Genomic DNA, 20213 nt, shown 5'->3' on the forward strand with positions numbered 1-20213 from the left:
TGGAGGCTTAAATATTTTTTAAACTTTTCTCCTACTTGTTAACATTTAGACTTCAGCGAATGACTGGAGTAAATTTAAGCCCCAAAAATTGAAATGAATTAGCTTTTACCTTAATGTACATACTTGGTCAGTAGGTTTAATTGTACTTTGTGCAGTTGGAGCTGCTCTGTCTTGGAAGGATGCTGTGTGGGTATTATGGGTTTGCAGCAGAGGCTGGTCAGCATGGATGCAAAGCTGGCTTAAGGCCTGTAGAGACTCCATGCTGAGTGTTTATTGCCAACTCTGATCTATCATTTCTTTTTGTCCACCCCCTCTGCTGACCTGGGGAGGGCTGCAGACTACCACATGTCTCGTCCGATACAAGTGGAGTTGCCAGCTGCTTCTTTTCACCTGACAGTGAGGAGTTTCACCAGGGGACATAGCACATGGGAGGATCATGCTATTCCCCCCAGTTCCCCCTCCCTCCCGAACAGGCGCCCCGACCGACCAGAGGAGGCGCTAGTGCAGCAACCAGGGCACATACCCACATCTGGCTTCCCACTCGCAGACACGGCCAATTGTGTCTGTAGGGAAAGACAATTGTGGTCATAAATAACAGATAGTATGGTGCACAGATTTACAAAGCACTTGTGGTACATGTGTGTAAAGTGAAATTGTTAGCAATGTTACCAGTTTCAGTGTAAGTATTACTAGAAAATAGAATGATAATGTTTTACATTTGAAAGCAGAAACAAGTAAAATTCAGTTTCAATGGTTTATACAATGACAACCTAACAAAAATCCATAACAGATGTCAAGGGTTTAACAATGGAGTTCAGCCAACTCGAGTGCAATGTTAGCAGATATATTACAGCTAATATGGACATTATTATATTTATACACAAATATTGAGATTGTATCCAGAACTGTTGTCTTTCATCAAAAGATACCCATCTATTTCAAATGTTCACTTAAAAAAACTTAACTGTGGGGCGTCCAGGTAGCGTGGCGGTCTATTCCATTGCCAACCAACAAAGGGATCGCCCGTTCAAATCCCTGTGTTACATCCGGCTTGGTCGGGTGTCCCTACAGATACAATTGACCATGTCTGTGGGTGGAAGCCGGGTGTAGGTATGTGCCCTGGTCGCTGCAGTAGCGCCTTCGGTCGGGGCGCCTGTTCAGGAGGGAGGGGGAACTGGGGGGAATAGCGTGATCCTCCCACGCGCTACATCCCCCTGGTGAAACTCCTCACTGTCAGGTTAAAAGAAGCGGCTGGTGACTCCACATGTATCGGAGGAGACGTGGTAGTCTGCAGCCCTCCCCAGATCAACAGAGGGGGTGGAGCAGAGACCGGGAAGGCTCGGAAGAGTGGGGTAATTGGCCGGATACAATCGGGGAGAAAAAAAACTTAAGTGTGCTGTTAAGGTTAGATTCTCAAAAAAAGATCCCAGAAAGTTGAATCACTTCATCTGGACACAAGTTTAATGGGAGAAACTTTTCATCGCTCATCTAAGTGACTTCGTCAGTCTCAGCTGACTGTAGGTATCCCCAACCTTATAAACAGCACAGTTGAATAACAATCAAAACTGGCAATCGGTTTCATATGCAAATGCCATGGCCATTAATTAGTTACAATGGCCACGTGTACTATTGACAGAGGATTGGGGAATAGCTGCAGTCACAATGTTGTAAGATGACAACAGATGTACTCTTAGTCCCCCTCCTCGGTTCAGGGATGGTTGTTCCCTCTTCACATAGATGGCCTCGTTGACTCCCCATTCAAACCAGCATTCCACCCTGCCAAGGAAGTGCACATCCTCAATCCTTGAAAGAGTGGCCACAATTTCACAGTCTAGGACATGTCTTTGACTGTGAAATTCCAATTGGTGATGGAGAGCATTTGAAAGTTGATGCATACCATAAGCCAACACATACTGATCAGTACTTAAGATTTGACTCTCATCATCCACTGGAGCACAAGCCAGGAGTCATCAGGACGTTGCACCACTGAGCTGACAGCATCCCCACCGACACAGCGGCCAGGGAAGGGGAGAAACCCCACATTAAACAGGCCCTGGGTAAGTGTGGTTATCCTAACTGGGTGTTTGTCAAAGACAGGAAGACCCCAAACAGTGCACCAGCTGATCGAAGAGAGGAGAAGGACAACAGCTGTCTAAGCTTAAACCAGCGGATGACACAACACAGAAGAGCTACTTTGTCAGGCCAGGACTCCGTGGTCAACAGCCACATTTTGAAGCCCTACTTAACCAGCACTCACCAACTGACTAATCCATCCTGGAAGAGCTGCCGATTCGTCCGCCCAACCCAGACCTTGACCACTTGCCAACTTTTCAAGAAGTGCTTGCAGTGATCAACTCCTTCAAGAAGAATAAGTCCCCTGGAAATGATGGTATCCAGTGACCAATTTAAAAAATGATGATGTGCACATCCTTGATAGGGAGGAATGCTGGTTTGAACACAGAGTTGAAGAAGCCATCTACTTGAAGAAGGAACGACCAGCCCTGAACCGAGGAGGGGGGGCTGAGAATAAATATGTTGCCATCTTACAACGTTGTCATTGCAGCTATTCTGCAATTCTCTGTGAATAGTACAAGTGACCATTGTAACTCTAATTAATAGTAATGGCATTTGCATATGAAACCGATAACCAATTTTGGTTGTGACATTCACAAGAGATCTAAAAACATGATTTGCATAAGTATTCTCTAAGTGACAGTCAAATATTCATCCTTCCATAGTGTCTCTCTTGCTCACTTCTGTGCCCATTTGTATCTACATGCTGTAGCATTGCTGGTGATATTAATTATTATAATATTTGGATGCTAGGTGGTGCAACAATCGGTTTGTCAGAGAGATGGGCGCTGGTTCCTGAAACTACTCCAAGCTGAGAAAGACCGCATGGAGGGTTGGTGTAGACAGATGGAACTGGACCAACAGGAAAATGACCTTCCAGATGATGGTATGTCTTTGTGTGTGTGTGTGTGTGTGTGTGTGTGTGTGTGTGTGTGTGTGTGTGTGTGTGTGTGTGTGTGTGTGTGTGTGTTTGTGTGTGTTGTTTGTGCACGTGTGTGTGCGTGTGCATGTGTGTGTTTGTGTGTGGGTGTGTGTTGCCCCGCTGACTTGTGGGAAGTCTATTGAGACAAGGGCTTAGGGGAGCACACCCTGAGAGAAAAGCAACGTGTTTGGTGGCAATATTAGCCAGTTGTTTGACAGTTTGGAGTTTCCAGCAGCCTCCTGCAGTCATGATGGGTGACTGGTCATCCGCGGTATAAGCCCTTGCCACCAGGACCAACCTGTCATGGTAAAGACAGTGCTACTGAGGACTGTGCACCCATTATGGCACTCTAAAAACCTCCTTGCATAGGTCTCTACCTCTGATCATGGTGTACAAGTTCTGGCCTTACAGCTGGATAAAGTCTGGTGGCGTTGGGGTGTCTGGCGATGGGAGCAGGGCAGAATGGCCTTGGAGCTCCTAGCTAGAACCCTGCACATCAGCGGCATGGGATATATGGTCACTAGCAGCTAGGATTGAGTAGCAGCTGCTTTCGGCAGACCCCCGTATGACTGAGCAGCCCTATTTAGAGACCACAGTGCTCACCCCAATTCGGTAGGTGCCTAGAAAAGATGGCCTAAAAATTGTCCATTCAACCAACCTCCTGGGTAGGCTACCGCACCTACCAGGAATTCCATCCTGCGGTGAAAACAAGAAAACAATCCCATTCCAATTGACAACATGGAATGTAAGGACTCTCCTTGATAATGATGGCAACAGACCACATCAAAGGACCAATGCTGATTGCTGAGGAACTAAGATGCTACAATGTGGACATCGCTGCTCTCAGCGAAACCAGGCTCCTGGGTGAAGGCTCCCTGCAAGAGAGAGGAGGATGGTACACCTTTTTCTAGAGAGGCTATCCCCCTGGCAGACAACATCAGCATGGTATTGGACTGGCAATGAAGAACATCATTCTACCCAGCCTCACTGAAACACCAGTGGATGAAGTGAGAGGCTAATGACCCTCCATATCCCATAGCAAAAGCACGTTATGTCACTCTGTTAAGTGCGTATGCATCAACACTACCATCTGACAATGGTGTGACGGACAGCTTCTACCAGCACCTAGTTGAGGCCCTTCATCATATCCCAAATATAAGGACAAGAGCCTTCTTATGGGAGACCTATGCTAGGGTGGGAAAGAACATGGTATACAGAGTGGAGTATTGGGTACGCATGGGGTTGGTCAGGTTAATGCAAATGGTCTGAGGCTTCTAACACTGTACAGAGCATGATCTTACCATTACGAGCACACTGTTTCAGCAGGAGACCAAATACAAAACATCCTGGATGCACCCACGATCCAAACACTGGCACCTGATTGATTATTTCATAAGATGTATTGACACTAGCGAAGTCTTGCTGACCCAGACCATGGGAAGTGCAGAATGCTCGACGGATCACCGCCTGATCATGACCAAACTTCACATCAAAGTGCGCCCCTCACAGCATCTCAAGAAACCCATAGAAAGCAACTGAACTGTATTAAATTGAAGTCAACCCCGGCACAGAATGAGTTCCATCACTCTCTAGGCATAGTGGCACTAGAGTTTGTGACCATTCTGAGTTCTGACAATTCCATGGATCAGAAATGGACCTTCCTATCCTCATTGCTACATCAAGCTGCAGTCGACTCTATAAGCTACACAGCCAGAAGCCATCAGGACTGGTTTGATGAGAACTCCGGCACCATCGCATCCCTGCTGGAAACCATGTGTAGGACACACAGGGCTACTCTCAACTGCCCTGCATTTGCCATCTTTTGGAAGCAGTGGCAAACAGCACATAAGGAGGTGCAAAAAAACCTTGCGGACTCTGCAAAACACATGGAGAATGAGCAAAGCTCACGAGAATTAGTCATATGCTGACAGAAGTGATATACACAACTTCTACAATGCTATAAAGACTATATATGGGAATAGGAACTGCTCAATCACACCCTTAAAATCAGCGGATGGACTGATAATCCTGAAAGACCAAAAGCAGATCCTAGCAAGGTGGACTGAACGTTTTGAAGTCCTACTTAAGCCAGCACTCACCAACTGACTAATCCATCCTGAAAGAGCTGCCAATTTGTCCACCCAACCCAGACCTGGACCACTTGCCAACTTTTCAAGAAGTGTTTGCAGCGATCAACTCCCTCAAGAACAACAAGTCCCCTGGAAATTATGCTATCCCAACAGAACTCCTAAAACAAGGAGGATACTTGTGCATCAGAATGGTCTAGCAGTACATACTGCAGGTCTGGTACCAGGAGAGTGCCCTCAACTATGGAGGGATGCTAAAATTGTCACCCTGTACAAAAACAGGGGAGATAAGTCCATCTGTGGCAACAGTTGTGGCATATCCCTGCTAGCTGTTGCAGGCAAGGTCCTAGCAAAGGTTTTGCAAAGCTAGATGGTGAAACACTTAACAGAACGTCTGCTGCCAGAGTCACAGTATGATATCAAGAAGAACAGAACTGTCGATATGATTTTCACAGTAAGGTAGCTACAAGAAAAGTGCTGTGAACAACATCAGGACCTTTTCATGTCTTTTGTTGACCTCTCCAATGCTTTAGACACTGTGAATTGAGAGCTACTTTGGAAAATCCTGAAAAGGTTTGGCTGTCAGATCAAATTTGTAAACATTCTATCACAGTTCCAAAATGGGATGATGGCATGTGTGGCCATAGGAGGGAAGGAATCGGCACCCCTTAATGTATCTACTAGAGTGAGGCAGGGGTGAGTGCTAGCAAAGGTACTCTTCAACATTTTCCTCATATGTGTCACAAAGCTTTTTCATAAAGATCTGAAAAGCAGTAGTGGGATCACAATGAACTTTAAGCTAGATGGAAACCTCTTCAACATTTGAAGGTTCCAGGCAACCACCAAGTTGTTAGAGTAGCAGAGTGATGTTGTTACGCTAGATTGTGGACTGGGTCTTTAATTTGATATGCATTATAAGAATGACTGGCCTCTTATTGTGAAAGGTTAAAGAGCGGAAGTTCTAGCGCAAAGGACGATATTGCAGCGAATTCGGGGGGCAGTCTGGGAGACCGTTGCCACAGCCAGGACGCGAACCTGTGTCTCCCCCTCCGCAAGCGACAACGTTAACCAGTCGACTAAAGGGTCCGACCTGTTAGTCAAGGACCAACATGTCTACTTATCCATGCACGTTACACTACCCCCCTCCTTCGGGAAGCGCGTCCCCGCGCTTCAGCATATCACCTCCCTCACGCCTCTGGGCGCACGTGCTTCCGATGACCTCACGGTCTCATCATCCCACTTCTGACACCAATGTAGCGAATTCGGGGGGCAGTCCGGGAACCGCCACAGCTGGGACGCGAACTCGTGTCTCTCGATCCGCAAGCGACAACGTTAACCAGTCGACTAAAGGGTCCAACCCGTTAGTCAAGGACCAAAGTGTCTACTTATCCATGCACGTTACAATACAAACTAGTTTCGTTTATGCGGGTGACTTCCTGGTTTCATATTGACTTCTTAAAATGCACTAGTACATATATAATGGTCAAAATACATTTTGGAAGTCGTCATAAAGTTGATAGAATCCGGTCATAACATTTCAAACCTGATATTTGGCGTTATGAAGACGTTATAATATAATGGACTCTTCCGTTGTGGAACAAGCTCCTCGTTCACGCCTGGTGCGTTCCCTTTCGCTCTGGACTTTAAAAGAGACGGCTGTGGGCACTGCATGTGGAAGGAAACCTGTATATTCACTGGTGTGTACTGTTTTCATACAGGCTCCTGATGGCAATAAATAGGATATCATCTACCTGGTCATCGTAGCGTTTTCAGTCACACCAACAAACTACACAACACAGAGAAACACGCTACATCAGCAGTGCAGGTCCTTGAGCTGCAGTATTCTGATGACTGCGCTCTTGTAGCTCACACACCAGAAGACCTGCAAACCATCCTTGCTGCAGTTCTGAATGCCTACAACAGGCTGGGTCTATCAGTCAACACCACCAACACTGAGGTGTTAGGCCAATGGAGGTCTAGCCCCCCACCCACCATGCCTGGCTTCACTATAGAATACCAACCACTCTCAGTTGTTCCATCTTTCAAATACCTGGGCAGCATCCTTTCTGAGGGCTGCAACACTGATCACGAAATTCACAATAAAATCAAACAAGCCTCTGTAGCCTTTGGCAAACTCTGATGTAAGGTCTTCCAAAACTAACACCTGCACTTGCACATCAAAATTGCCATTTACAAAAGCCGTGTGCATCATAACTCTTCTATACAGCTGTGAACCCTGGGTCACATACAGCTGCCACCTAAGGTTGCTGGAGCAGTTTCACATAAGGTGTCTGCAGCAAATCATGGGGCTCATGTGGCGTGAGCGTGTTCCCCATGCTGAGATTCTTGCTAGGACAAACTACAAGAGCATAGAAGCCATGGTCACCGAACACCTACTGTGCCGGCTTGGGCATGTCATCAGGATGCCTCAGGAATGCCTGCCATGTCAAGTCTTGTATTCACAGCTTCATCTGGGCCTGCAGGTCCACAGGTTGTCAGATACAAAGCGATACAAAGACTAGCTAAAAACATCGCTGAAGAAGTGTTGTATCGACCCCTTGAGACTGGTTGATGCTAGATCCAACGGGGTGTAGGCATGGAAGTAGCCGTGATTGGCTGTTGTGTTGGCCGATAGACAGCGCGAAACCTCGAAGCACACTGACTTGAAACAAATGATGCGCACTAAAACATTTAGCTAGCTAGCTTACAACTGACCTTAAGATTGCCAGATCGTGCTGTAACGATAGCTAACATTAACACTTGCTAACAATGAAAATTCAAAAATAGTTTAAACCCTAACCAACAACCACTCACGTCTACTTTCCATGCCTACACCCCGTTGGATCTAGCATTAATCCTTGAGACTGGAGCAAGCTGCCATCAACCATTTCAACTGGTGGGAGATCTGCCACAGAGGTATAGAACAGCTGGAAATGGAGAGGAATGTGGAAAAAAAAAACAACTGAAAAGACTAAGGAGACACACAACCAGACCTGCCCCCAAGGAGGACAAGATTATTCTCCTAGGAGACTTCCACGCCAGGGTTGGCTGTGATCAACACCTCTGGAAGGGCACTGTAGAAAAGGAAGGCATGAGGAACATCAACTCCAATTGAGTTCTGCTTCTTAGCAAATGTGCTCAGTACGACCTTACCATCACTAAAACTTGGTTTCGCCAGGAAAAAAAAAAATTAAGGCATCACCCCCGCTCCAAACACTGGCATCTCCTTGACTATGTCATTGTACGAACCAGGGACTGCCGTGATATGAACATCACGAGGGCCATGATTGATGCAGAAGGCTGCTGGACAAATCATTGCCTCATCCGCTCCATGATGTACATCACACTCAAGAGGAAGAGGAGGGTTTAAAAAAGCAGATCCAGCCAAGACTGAACCTTGGTTCTGTGGAGTGGATGTGGCATTTTGTCCTTTATTTTTATTGTGTTTAGTTTTATCTTTACTATGTGCAGTATTTGATCCTGTTGTGTAAGGCACCTTGTAACATTGTTTAGAAAGGCGTGATATAAATAAAGTTATTATTATAATCTAAGAGTGTCCCATGATCAGTAGTGTCAAAGGCTGTGCTAAGATCATGTAGCAGTAACACTGATGCTTAATCAGATGTCATAATATATCACTTTTGTGACCATAGTTACTACACACACACACACACACACACACACACACACACACACACACACACACACACACAGAGTGAAATAGTTTTAAAAAGATTATTGTTGGAACAAAATGCACATGCATGGTTGAGCCAAATTGATAGGTTGTGTTAACCATCAAAATGCTCAGATTGGTTTTAATGGGAGTTGATTATTTTTATAATCTGGATTCTTGATCAGTTTCTGACCTGCTGAGGGGGTCTATCAAGCAAGCGATTTGCCATTCCTTTAGCCTACTAGTATAGTTAAATTGTGATCCTTTCATGGGCTATTTCAAGCTAGTAATCAAACTTCCTGTAGCATTGCTGTTGAGACCGTAGGTAGACTGTGTTGTCACATTGGTTGTTTCTTGTAAGCGCAAGGCCAGGGCACGAAGCTTTGTCAGGTCCAGTGAGCGTTAGTGTAGATGGGAGAGGGTTTGCTTCTAGGTTGCTGGAATGCCCTGCTGGGCCTTCTTGATGTGTGGTGATGGAGCTATTGAGTACGTGAGTGAGTACGTTTGGGCCTTAATAGCACAAAAAGCTGGTTTAGGTTAGTTGATGATGCTGCCTGTGAGATGCACCACGTAATTCATGACATCATAGCTTGATGTGCTCTTTGGTAGTCAAGAGGTTAGTACATTGGATCAGCACATGGATTATTGGTATGTTGTCTAAACTGGTCCTCAGTTTGAATGTTCAACTTGGACTTGTTGCATAGGGAGAGTAAGATCATATTGGTAAGTGCTGTAAAAGCACCTCAAATTCCCAGGATATCCAGTCTTACTTACAGAAAATAATCTATATGCTGAAACGTAGAGACTTGTTTGACACTCCCCTCATCATTTCAAACTAAGTATCCAAGATCAGGGCATCAGTGTAATGAGGATTATGGCACATTATACCGTTACTGACAGGAAAGTCCTGCTATCACGATTTCTGGAAGAAGTTAATAGACTGCATGTCTCAGGTTGTTTCTGCCCATCTTCAAATATGTGATTTACTATAACTGATGACCTACGTATAACATGAAAGGTTTTTGTTTTTTTCCCCACTGAAGTTGATCATGGAAGAGCAAACCTGTAGAAAGACCAGCATAAACGAGAAAAAGACCAAGAAACTCTCAGGCTCCCTTTCTAATGTAGTGTCTGATAATGTCTGTGTCTGATGTGTCTTATGATTCAAAGTCTGAGGACTTAAAATAAAAAGCATGGGCGTCCGGGTAGCGTGGTGGTCTATTTTTGCCTACCAACACAGGGATCGGCAGTTTGAATCCCCGTGTTGCCTCAGGCTTGGTCAGGCGTCCCTTCGGACACAGTTGGCCGTGTCTGCGGGTGGGAAGCCGGATGTGGGTATGTGTCCTGGTCACTGCCCTAGCGCCTCCTCTGGTCGGTTGGGGTGTCTGTTGGGGGAGGGGGAACTGGGGGGAATAGCGTGATCCTCCCACGCGCTACGTCCCCCTGGTGAAACTCCTCACTGTCAGGTGAAAAGAAGTGGCTGGTGACTCCACATGTATGGGAGGAGGGATGTGGTAGTCTGCAGCCCTCCCCGGACAAGCAGAGGGGGTGGAGCAGAGACCAGAAGGACGGCTCAGAAGAGTGGGGTGATTGACCAAGTACAACTGGGGAGACAAAGGGGGAAAAAACATTAAATGTTATTCATTTTTATGGAAGATGTGGAAGATCTTTTTAGATTTTACCACAGATCACAGTCAGTTCTATGTTATTTCTGTTTTTCTAATGAATGAATTATAAGTGTTGTGAGACTCCCTGTCTTCAAAGCACGTGGCTGTGCTTGCTCCCCTCCCTGCAGTTCTTGGAAAGATGAGGAGTGCGGTAGGAAGTGCTCAGCTGCTAATGTCTCAGAAGTTCCAACAGTTCAAGGAGGTGTGTGAGGAGAACTTGGTGAGTCTGACGTCGCGTCATCATTTTTCAACACTTGCCGTATGGAATCAGGACTTTATCAGTTCAGCTTGAAGGATGAGGGGAGGCTGATTAAGCTGGTAGACCTGTTCCTAGTTACTCTAATTTGCCTTAGCCCAAATTGACTGTTTTTGCCATGATTTAATCAACATCATTTGGAGAGTCAGCCTAAGCACATACTTGAGGACACACCAAATGAAGATGTTGAAAGGGAAATGATGTAATATGCCTTTTTTCCCTTTCAACGTTTCAATATTTCATTTCATTTTTTCATCAATTCCTTAAATGCCTCTTCCTCCCCACTCTCCTTTCTCTTGTCATTCCCTTTCTTGCACCTCTGGGTTTCCACTACTCCATTTCACTTCTGTAATTTTATCCATTTATCTCTGGCTAACTTCTCACTCTCCTTCCCTCAACGTTTGGTCTCTCTCTCTCTCTCCTCATCACCCCTTCTCCTTTCTTCTCTTTGTCCGTTTTATTCATTTTTGTCCTTCAATTCTTTTCAATCCACCTCCTCACATTTTACCTCCTCATCCTTGTCCTTCCCTCTGTTGACCTCACCTTTTGTCTGCCTCTCCTCCCTATCTCCTTTCTATCTCCATCTCCTCTATCCATTCTCCTTCCACCTTCAACCCGCTCAGAATCCAGATGCCCACCCAAGGCCTGTGGCCTCAGACCTGGCTGGTTTCTGGGACATGCTCCAGCTGTCCATTGAGAACATCAGTCTCAAATTTGATGAGCTCCACCAACTCCGAGCCAACAACTGGAGACCCCTGGACCCCCCTGACAAAAAGGTATTTGCAGATTAGCTTACCTCAACGTTTCACAGACCATGAGTTGGATGTTTCCAGTTTCTTTGCAAGGATTTTGTTTCCCACCGTCTCTAAAGGGTTGCATGCCTGTACTGTGGAGTAGAAATGCAATGCTAACATTTTGGGGGTTTCGTTATTTTGTTTTTTTTGTTTTTCCCCTTTTTTCTCCCAATTGCACCCGTCCAATTACCCCACTCTTCTGAGCTGTCCCAGTCTCTGCTCCACCCCCTCTGCTGATCCAGGGAGGGCTGCAGACCACCACATGCCTCCTCCCATACATGTGGCGTCGCCAGCCGCTTCTTTTCTGACAGCGAAGAGTTTCACCAGGGGGACGTAGCACGTGGGAGGATCACGCTACTCCCCCCAGTTCTCCCTCCACCAAAACAGGCGCCCCAACCAACCAGAGGAGGCGCTAGTGCAGCGACCAGGACACATACCCACATCCGGCTTCCCACCCGCAGACACGACCAATTGTGTCTGTAGAGACGCCCGACCAAGCCGGAGGTAACACGGGGATTTGAACCTTCGATCCCCGTGTTGTTAGGCAACGGAATAGACCGCCGCGCTACCCGGACAAGGGGGTTTGTTTGTTTTGTTGTTGAGCCTATTCTGCGGACAGGCTTGATGTCTCTCGATTTTATTTGTTTATTCATTGATCAAAAGGTTATTTCCCTGTGGGCTGAAACATTTTCTTAATGTGGTAAAATGTGAGTCGCCTACTTCCGCACAAAAAGAAAGCCAGGGACAGCTTTGCAGAGCACAGACTCTATGGCAGTCTTATGCTGAGTAATAATGGTACCACAGAATCAGCAGCTCACTGGAGGATGCCTTCCTCTGCGTGGCTCATCTAACACTGCAGTTTCTGACTTTGTCGCCACAGTCATCATCACTCATTGTGTGATACAAATGTGTCATGTGGCCTAAAGTTTGTGTATGAAAGCTGTAAAGATATTTCCCTTTGGTATCTGCGAATCAGGTAATAGCATTTGGCAGTGTTCAGACTTTGTTCCTTTGTCTTAATCAGATTTGGCAAAATCACCCATTGAAAAATAGATCCAGAGACACAAAGGGGAATGGAACAATGGAAATGGGCAGCAGAGACCGTTGATGTGGTTGAAAATCAATTTGGGGTTCAGTTGTCTGCCTCACTTAAAGTAAATGCAGAGTAGGATACAGAGTTTATTCTCAATGTTTTTTTCTTCAATAGATCTAATATGAAATATATTTTTTACATGATTTTTTTTTCAAATTCCACTTCTCAATTGGTTGTCATCGAAGTGAACAGATCCCGGTGCATACTGCAGTTCTGATCCTCAAACCGCTGACTCAAAGAAGGTGAATTCACATTTCTTAGATTATTAGACCCTCCTATGTTGGCACTATAAGCCTAAATATACTGAAAATAAATGCTGAGGGCGTCTGGGTAGCATGGCAGTCTATTCCGTTGCCTACCAACACGGGGATCACTTGTTCGAATCCCTGTGTTACCTCCGGCTTGGTCGGGCATCCTACAGAAACAATTGGCCGTGTTTGCGGATGGGAAGCCGGATGTGGGTATGTGTGCTGGTCGCTGCAATAGCGCCTCCTCTGGTCGGTCGAGGCGCCTGTTCGGGAGGGGGGGACTGTTGAGAATAGCGTGATCCTCCCACGCGCTACGTCCCCCTGGTGAAACTCCTCACTGTCAGGTGAAAAGAAGCGGCTGGTGACTCCACATGTATGGGAGGAGGCATGTGGTCGTCTGCAGCCCTCCCCGGATCAGCAGAGGGGGTGGAGCAGAAATTGGGACAGCTCGGAAGAGTGGGGTAATTGGCCGGATACAATACGATTGGGGAGAAAAAGGGGGAACCCCCCCCAAAGAAAAACAAAAACAAATTTCGAGCCTGTGAGATATATCTTTATAGCTTATGTTCATAGTCTGGCATCTCATACCAAAGTTTCACATTTTCACACAAATTATTGTAATTCTTTTTTCTGCAATTATTACATATGCAGTCGGTTGTTACACTGCTGGTATTACTTAAGAAATGAGCAATGTTATTTGAAAACCTTTGTTTCTGGTATTTATAATAATATGCAGACTGAGCTAGCTATTGCCCACAACGTAGCATGTTGAGACTTTGTGTGGTGGGAGTTTTAAAATGTCTTCACAGAGTGGCCTAAAGGTTCTACATCATCAGGACAAAGTGTTTACTTGAAAGAATAGTTTGGATGTTTTGATGCCTATACCTATGTTATATTCACTATTAACTTAGTACATACTTGGGTTTCATTTTCGCAGTCATCCATCCAAGCCACTGTGGTTCAGTGTCTTATTTTCCCTGACACTTAGCTTCCTGTCTATTTTGGTAGTTCATGGTTTCATTTTGCTCTGTTAAAGTCCCCAAGGATTGTGAAAAGTGGGACCGCATGTTTTTGTTCCGAGCCAGTAATCTGGTCAGCCAGGGTTTGCAGTGCACCATTCATGCTGGCTTGGGGTGAGATGTAAGCATGGACCAGGATGAAGGATGGTGAACAGTGACACCAAGCTCGGGCTGCAGTATTTACTTGTGACTTCTGTACACCAACCTTTCTTGATGTAGAAGCAAATTTCTCTGCCCTTCACTTTCCCCAATAGCATCGTTACGCAGTCCCCTCACTGTAGGCGGGAGCCTGGAGGGTGTAAGCCACTGTCGAGGGTGGATTTGCTGAGCCAGATTTCAGTGAACAAAAGGGCAGAAGCATATGCAAAGTCCTTGTTGATCACACTGAGGATAAGCAGCTTGTCCATTTTCTTGGGCATGGAGCAGAGACTGACGAGGTGAACTGCTGGGAGTGCAGCTCAACGTCCCTGCTGTTGGAGCCTCACCAGCGCACTGGCCCACTTCCCCCTCTGCGTTGCCTCCATGTCTCACAGAGAGCTTCTGTTCCTCCAACTAAGATCTCCAAAAAATATTTCCGAGCTCATGAAAACTAGTGAAAAACTATCTGCAGTTAACTGCCTAATGTTAAGCAGTTCTTCTTCAGTGAAAGTAATCGGGTTTGAGTAACCGGACACACAGAGAATAAAAAATTAAAGAAAGTACGTATGTCAGAATGTTTTACAGAGGCTGCCATCTATGGCACTATCTTGAATGTCACAGACCATTATATCATGTTGTATGTCACATGATAGAACCGTCGTCTTTTTTTCTTCTTTTTTTGAACATGCCACATTAAGGCCATATGTTCAAATTTAAGTAATTTATTTAAAATGTAATCATATTTTTATGTAATTAAGAAAAAGGAGCTTGGACATCCGGAGGGAGCTCGGAGTAGAGCTGCTGCTCCTTCGCCTTGAAAGGAGCCAGTTGAGATGGTTCAGGCATCTGATCAGGATGCCTCCTGGGCACCTTCCTTTGGAGGTTTACCGGGCATGGCCAACTGGGAGAAGACCCCAGGGTAGACCCAGAACGCGCTGGAGGGACTACATGTCCAATCTGGCCTGGGACCACCTTGGGATCCCCCAGGAGGAGTTGGAGGGTGTTGCTGGGGAGATAGTCCATGGGCCAGAGGCCAAAATTTCACTATTTCATCCATCTCAGGGTGGCAAAACTTTGTGATTTTTGAAAAGGTACATGTCTGTAGATGATATGTTGGTATGATAGCCCTTCCTAAGTGGTGGCTGAGTCACAGTTATCAGCTCATGAAGTTAATTACCTCTAATCATAAGTTCAGTTTTTCGACACTAGAGTATATCTGGTTAAAGCTCATGTAAGGACATTTGCCAATGTTTAATAATATAGTGTTGGGTATCATTTTAAAGGAGACCTTTTAGGCTTTCATTTAAGCCCAATGCTGTATTTGTATGACAAACACAGAGGTCATGTGACCCCTTTAAACCATAAATGACACACATTCTCCCACAATCTTCGCCTAACTTTCTACTTTCTTTTAGCGCTGTGGCATCAAGAGACCTCAGGGGCACCAAACTCAACAACTGCAATACAGAAGCAATTCCAAGGATTCAGAAAATGTATAATAGACCCATACTTTTTTCTTTTTGAGAGGTGATTTTGAGCCTTAAATTAGAAGTCACCAGCTCAGGCCCATTCACTTCCATTATTTGGACCAACATATTTCAATAGGATAATTCTTCCCAAGGAGTAACTTAGTCATAGCTATCACCTTTCAATGATACCATTCGTGATTCAAAGACGGAAATAAGAAAAAGACTAAGAACTATACATTTAATACACCTCATCTTCATCATCATCATCATCATCATAGTCGACCAGTTTCACATCAACCTCTACGTCCTCCTCCTCCTCTCTCTGATTGGTGCAGGTTTGTAGCTTGCACATTTCTGTGCACTTCAGTCTATGGGCAAGGCAGGAGCAGTCAGGAAGCTTGCAGGTCTGTACACACTTGCAGGTCATAAGTTCCAGGACAGCCAGTGGTGCTGAGGGTCCTCGCATCCATTCTAACATTTGCATACCTGTAAGAATAAGTGGAACATATTTCTAATCCATTTCAGCGAGGAAGTTGAATGTTGAGAAATTACCTATACATATTATTTTAGCATTATAGCATGATGAACATGTATGTAGTGAATTATAATAAGTATACCTTGGTCATCAGTTGTCTATCCATGTCCTTTTGGCTCTGGTATGTCTGGTTGCCCTTCCAGGCAGCGCCTCCACACTGCTGCCTGGTAATTGGCATGCTGGATATGCATCTGTAAACAGTCCTTGCAAGGAGGAAGTACACTGGACTCCACTTCACCCCTTTTGCTGCAGAACAGCAAGTAACGCAGATCATTGACATCACATATGCAAGATGATGGTGCATACAACCTGCAGACAAATGATTCCATATTGCTGTACAATTCGTCTGATACATCCCAGGATGTTCCCAGGGTTTTGAAGGACTCTTGCAATGTCCTGTTTCCTTTGATCAGTTTGAAAGCACAAAGTTTACCACGTCCTGCAAATGCACTTACACTATCACAACCTGTGAAGGCATGTACACCCACAAGAGCATCACATAGGTCATCCCCAAGGAGCTGAGCAAGGTTGCTGATGTTGATGTACCTTGTCCGATTCTGAGTGCCACACTTCAGATACAGGGGGCAGTTTATCTTCTTACAGTATCCAAGACAAAGGATCATGACATCTGTATCCTCGCTCACAAGAACTGTGGTTTGATAGCCATTCTTACTGGCATGATTTGCATATAAGAGCGTGCGGGTATCCGCCTCCACATGGGAAGATTTCAGGTCTTCAACAACATTCCAGTCTGTTTTGCCGAAACAATAGCATGTCTCTCCACAGGTCGCATATAGCTGCTTGTCCTCCTTAAGCCTTTGAAGGTTCTCTGGTTGCTTCCAATGGTCCACGATGAACGTTATCAGTGCTGTTTTGCTGTCTGGATTACTTAAGAGTTTTCTCCACTGCACAACCTTGTGTCCCGGGGCAATATTTTTCCATTGAGTGCTACTTGCTGAACCACAATTGCATCTCTCAGCATTCTTGATTGATGTTTTCCTGTATACATCAAACACCACATCTGTCCGCTTACTGTGTCCTCCTTCGTGCAGCACTAGGTTCAGCACAGATCCAGCAATATCTCCAAAGGTTTTGCCATCACCTATCATTTTCTGAACAAGGCTCATTCCAACAATGATGCATGCAGAATGTTCTCCAATTTCTTCTACTGCTGATCCTTATTTGTCCAACTCTCTTGCAAGAGCAGCCTTGTTAGTTTTCCGCAGTGAGCCATATGGATTTGAAAGTGCCCAAGGTAGTGGACGAAGAGGATGAGCCAGGACATATTTAATGTGAAGATCTCTAGTTGGGAAACAATGATCATATGTCCAAAGTGATTTCTATCTGCTTTCAAGACCACCTCCTTGTTTTTGCAGGCTTTCCTCTACTTTTAGTGATGCTTGCAAATGTCTTCAGGTTCTGTTTTTTCATTGTGTCATGGAACTTGGCTGTTGGTGAACCTTTTTCCAAATGCTCACTTCTGAACTTTTGATATGCTTCCTCTCCAGTCTGGTGAGCTTGCAGCAGATCATGGGATATGTCGGATGACACAGTGATTCCTGTGGAAAGACTGATTATATCAGATTGATCTGCACCTAGAGGGTTTACCCAGCTTTTCTCCATACGTTCTACAAAGGCATTAACATCTGCCCGGTCCTTCTCTATCCTTGTGTTCTGTAGATCGTGATGATTTACACTTTCTGTGGGATCATTGCCTGTCATGTTCCTGAGTTGCTTTAGATACTGACTTCTGTTTTCTGAAGTGAGATAGTATCTGGTGTTGTGAACAGACCAGGCTTGATGTTTTGTGGTAGTGGAACAGTATCTCCACTTGCTGCTTGCTTCTGAAGACAAAGAGCTGTGTCAATTTCCTTTACCTGGGAATATGAAACACCATGGCCAAGTCTGTTCAGTATATGTATTAGTTCCACATTTCCAGTGAGTGACTTGACAGCAAAGGGCAACACAATGTGTTTAGTAGGCTTGACTTTGCCACAGGTGACTGCATAAACCAGGTCTTGGGTGAATGAAACCATGAGCCTTTGCACCCTCTTAGATGGGTTGTTTCCTGCAATATATGTACCTGTTAGGAGTGTCTGGAGAAACATTACAAGAGATGTTGGAGCACTGTTCATCTTCTCCAGATCTGACACGTGTGGCAGCCATGTTTGAGTGATGTTTTGGTTACGAATATCATGCCTGATCTTCAATGCTGCGTCAGATACAATGTCTTTGTCATCGCACAATTTGTATACCTTCAGTTCATCTTTGTGGTCTTGGTAAACCTTTACAAGTTCATTCATTGTCAATGTGTTTGGGTATAACAACAGGTTTTTGGGGCCATGGGCTATGATATGTACAGATTCCCCAACTTCTGCTTCAACCTTGCGATGTAGGTATCGCTTTGTATTGAGTATGACTTGTGTTACACCACATTCATTTGTATCTGTCACCATAGTGGTCATTTCTGTCACTAGCATAGTGATCAGGTCTTTAAATGGTATCACTCTGAGATGTTACATCAGGTCTTCCCGGATGTATGTGAAAACCTTTTGGAGTGCCTTTCTTTCCACTAATTGAGAAGCTGATTATTGGTCCACAGTGTCTTTGTCTTTGTACAGGCCTTTTGTGTACAGCCTGTAGCAGGATGTGTGATAATGACCTTCAGCGGCAACTTGTTCACGACTCACTATGGCTAGCATCCTAGACTCACTTTTCCTGTCAGCCGCTCTCCTGAGTGTGTCATCAGCTCTTAACTCTCTGCATTTAGTCAGAACGTCTTTTGTCTTTTGCCCTTTCAAATACTTATTGCACTTATCACAAAATATACATTTGGCTCCGTACACTCGTGATGTGTGTGGACTTGGTCGAGAGGATTTTCGTATGTCTTCTGGAATACATTTTTCCGCAGACCTTTTACTGATTCTTTCAAGGGTTTTTTTCATGGTAACTATGCTGCGGCATTTCCTATGGTATAATATGGATGGTGGTATACATCCTTCAGCAGCAACGTCAAGGACAGGCCTGTAGCCTCTTGTTTTAGCTGCTCTCAGTATAGAGTGGTCCATGACTCTAAATTGTTAGGTGCCACAAGTGTTGAATCATCATCAGAACAGTGTATACAACAGTCCATCCTGGGACGCTTTGGCTGTGTTCCACTTGTACTTGGTTCTGCCATCGTACATCTTCTGAAAATAAAATACATAAATTGTTACCTAGTTTCAAAGGTCAAATTAGTTAAATTATCTAGTTTACAATGGTCATCTAGTGTCATGATACCATAATCTTCACTTTACCTTCAATTTAAAGCACCTGACAGACAGTAGGCTTAGTCAGTTGTTTAAGATGACTGGAGAAAGACCAAAGACCCTACTGAACGAACTGAACTGTCATACACACATGCTCTCTGCATGCCACTTTACCAATTGTCTCAAGTACTCCAAACAATTACTCTAATTTACCAGTAGGTTTCATATTAGACTCCATATAGCTCTTCCAACATCACATAATAAGAAAAAGGCATTTTGTTACCGTACCAGTGCCTCCTGCATGTTCTCCTCTCTGCAGGGAATTGTGTAAAAATGTGTCCTGGGAGTGAAGCCCCATTACCAGGTGATAATGAGGTAATCAGCTAATCATCTTGCTCGGAGCCCTAGAAAGAGAGAGTTACGTCAGTGAGGGGTCAGAACGCGAGAGGGTCACGTGGTTCATGTAGCCGCCGAATAGTTCCAAACGAAGCTTGGCGGGACGTTTAAATGAACTGCTTAGCCACGATTTCTGGTAACTACTCACCAATATGTCAGATTTTAACATTTATATCTATCTATATATCTATCTATATATATATATGGATATATATAGATATATTCCAGCGTGACACATATTCTATGCGCACTGTTTGGAACTATCCGGGGCTCCCATGATCCGCCATTGCTGTTAAATAATTGGCCCATTGACGTCTACGGAGGTGACGTAACTCTCTCTTTCTAGGGCTCTGGTCTTGCTGCCCTGGCAGCTTGGTGGAGCATCATGGGTTTTGTAGTTTTAGCTTTCCTTCCAGTTTGTCTAAACACCTCCCACTAACTTAAGGCTCACAATCGCCTCTCACAAATAAAAGTATGGGTATATTATACATTTCCCGAATCCTTAGAGTCCCTTCAGTATTCCAGTTGTTGAGTGTTGTGCCCCTGAGGTCCCTTGATGTCACAGGGTTAAAAGAAAGTATATCGTTTAGGCGAA

At 44.9% G+C, this 20213-nt stretch overlaps 1 protein-coding gene across 1 annotated transcript in view; it reads left to right on the forward strand.

The window, feature by feature from the left end:
- Nucleotides 1-20213, forward strand: part of dlgap1a (discs, large (Drosophila) homolog-associated protein 1a) — a 365484-nt gene that overhangs the window by 301598 nt on the left and 43673 nt on the right. Inside the window, exons 14-16 of the mRNA XM_056293184.1 lie at nt 2827-2959; nt 10551-10642; nt 11302-11454. Of these exons, the coding sequence (XP_056149159.1) occupies nt 2827-2959; nt 10551-10642; nt 11302-11454 (378 nt within the window). The remainder of the gene's footprint in view (nt 1-2826; nt 2960-10550; nt 10643-11301; nt 11455-20213) is intronic.

This window comes from Lampris incognitus, chromosome 14 (assembly GCF_029633865.1).
Source record: "Lampris incognitus isolate fLamInc1 chromosome 14, fLamInc1.hap2, whole genome shotgun sequence".
Classification (NCBI taxonomy): domain Eukaryota; kingdom Metazoa; phylum Chordata; class Actinopteri; order Lampriformes; family Lampridae; genus Lampris; species Lampris incognitus.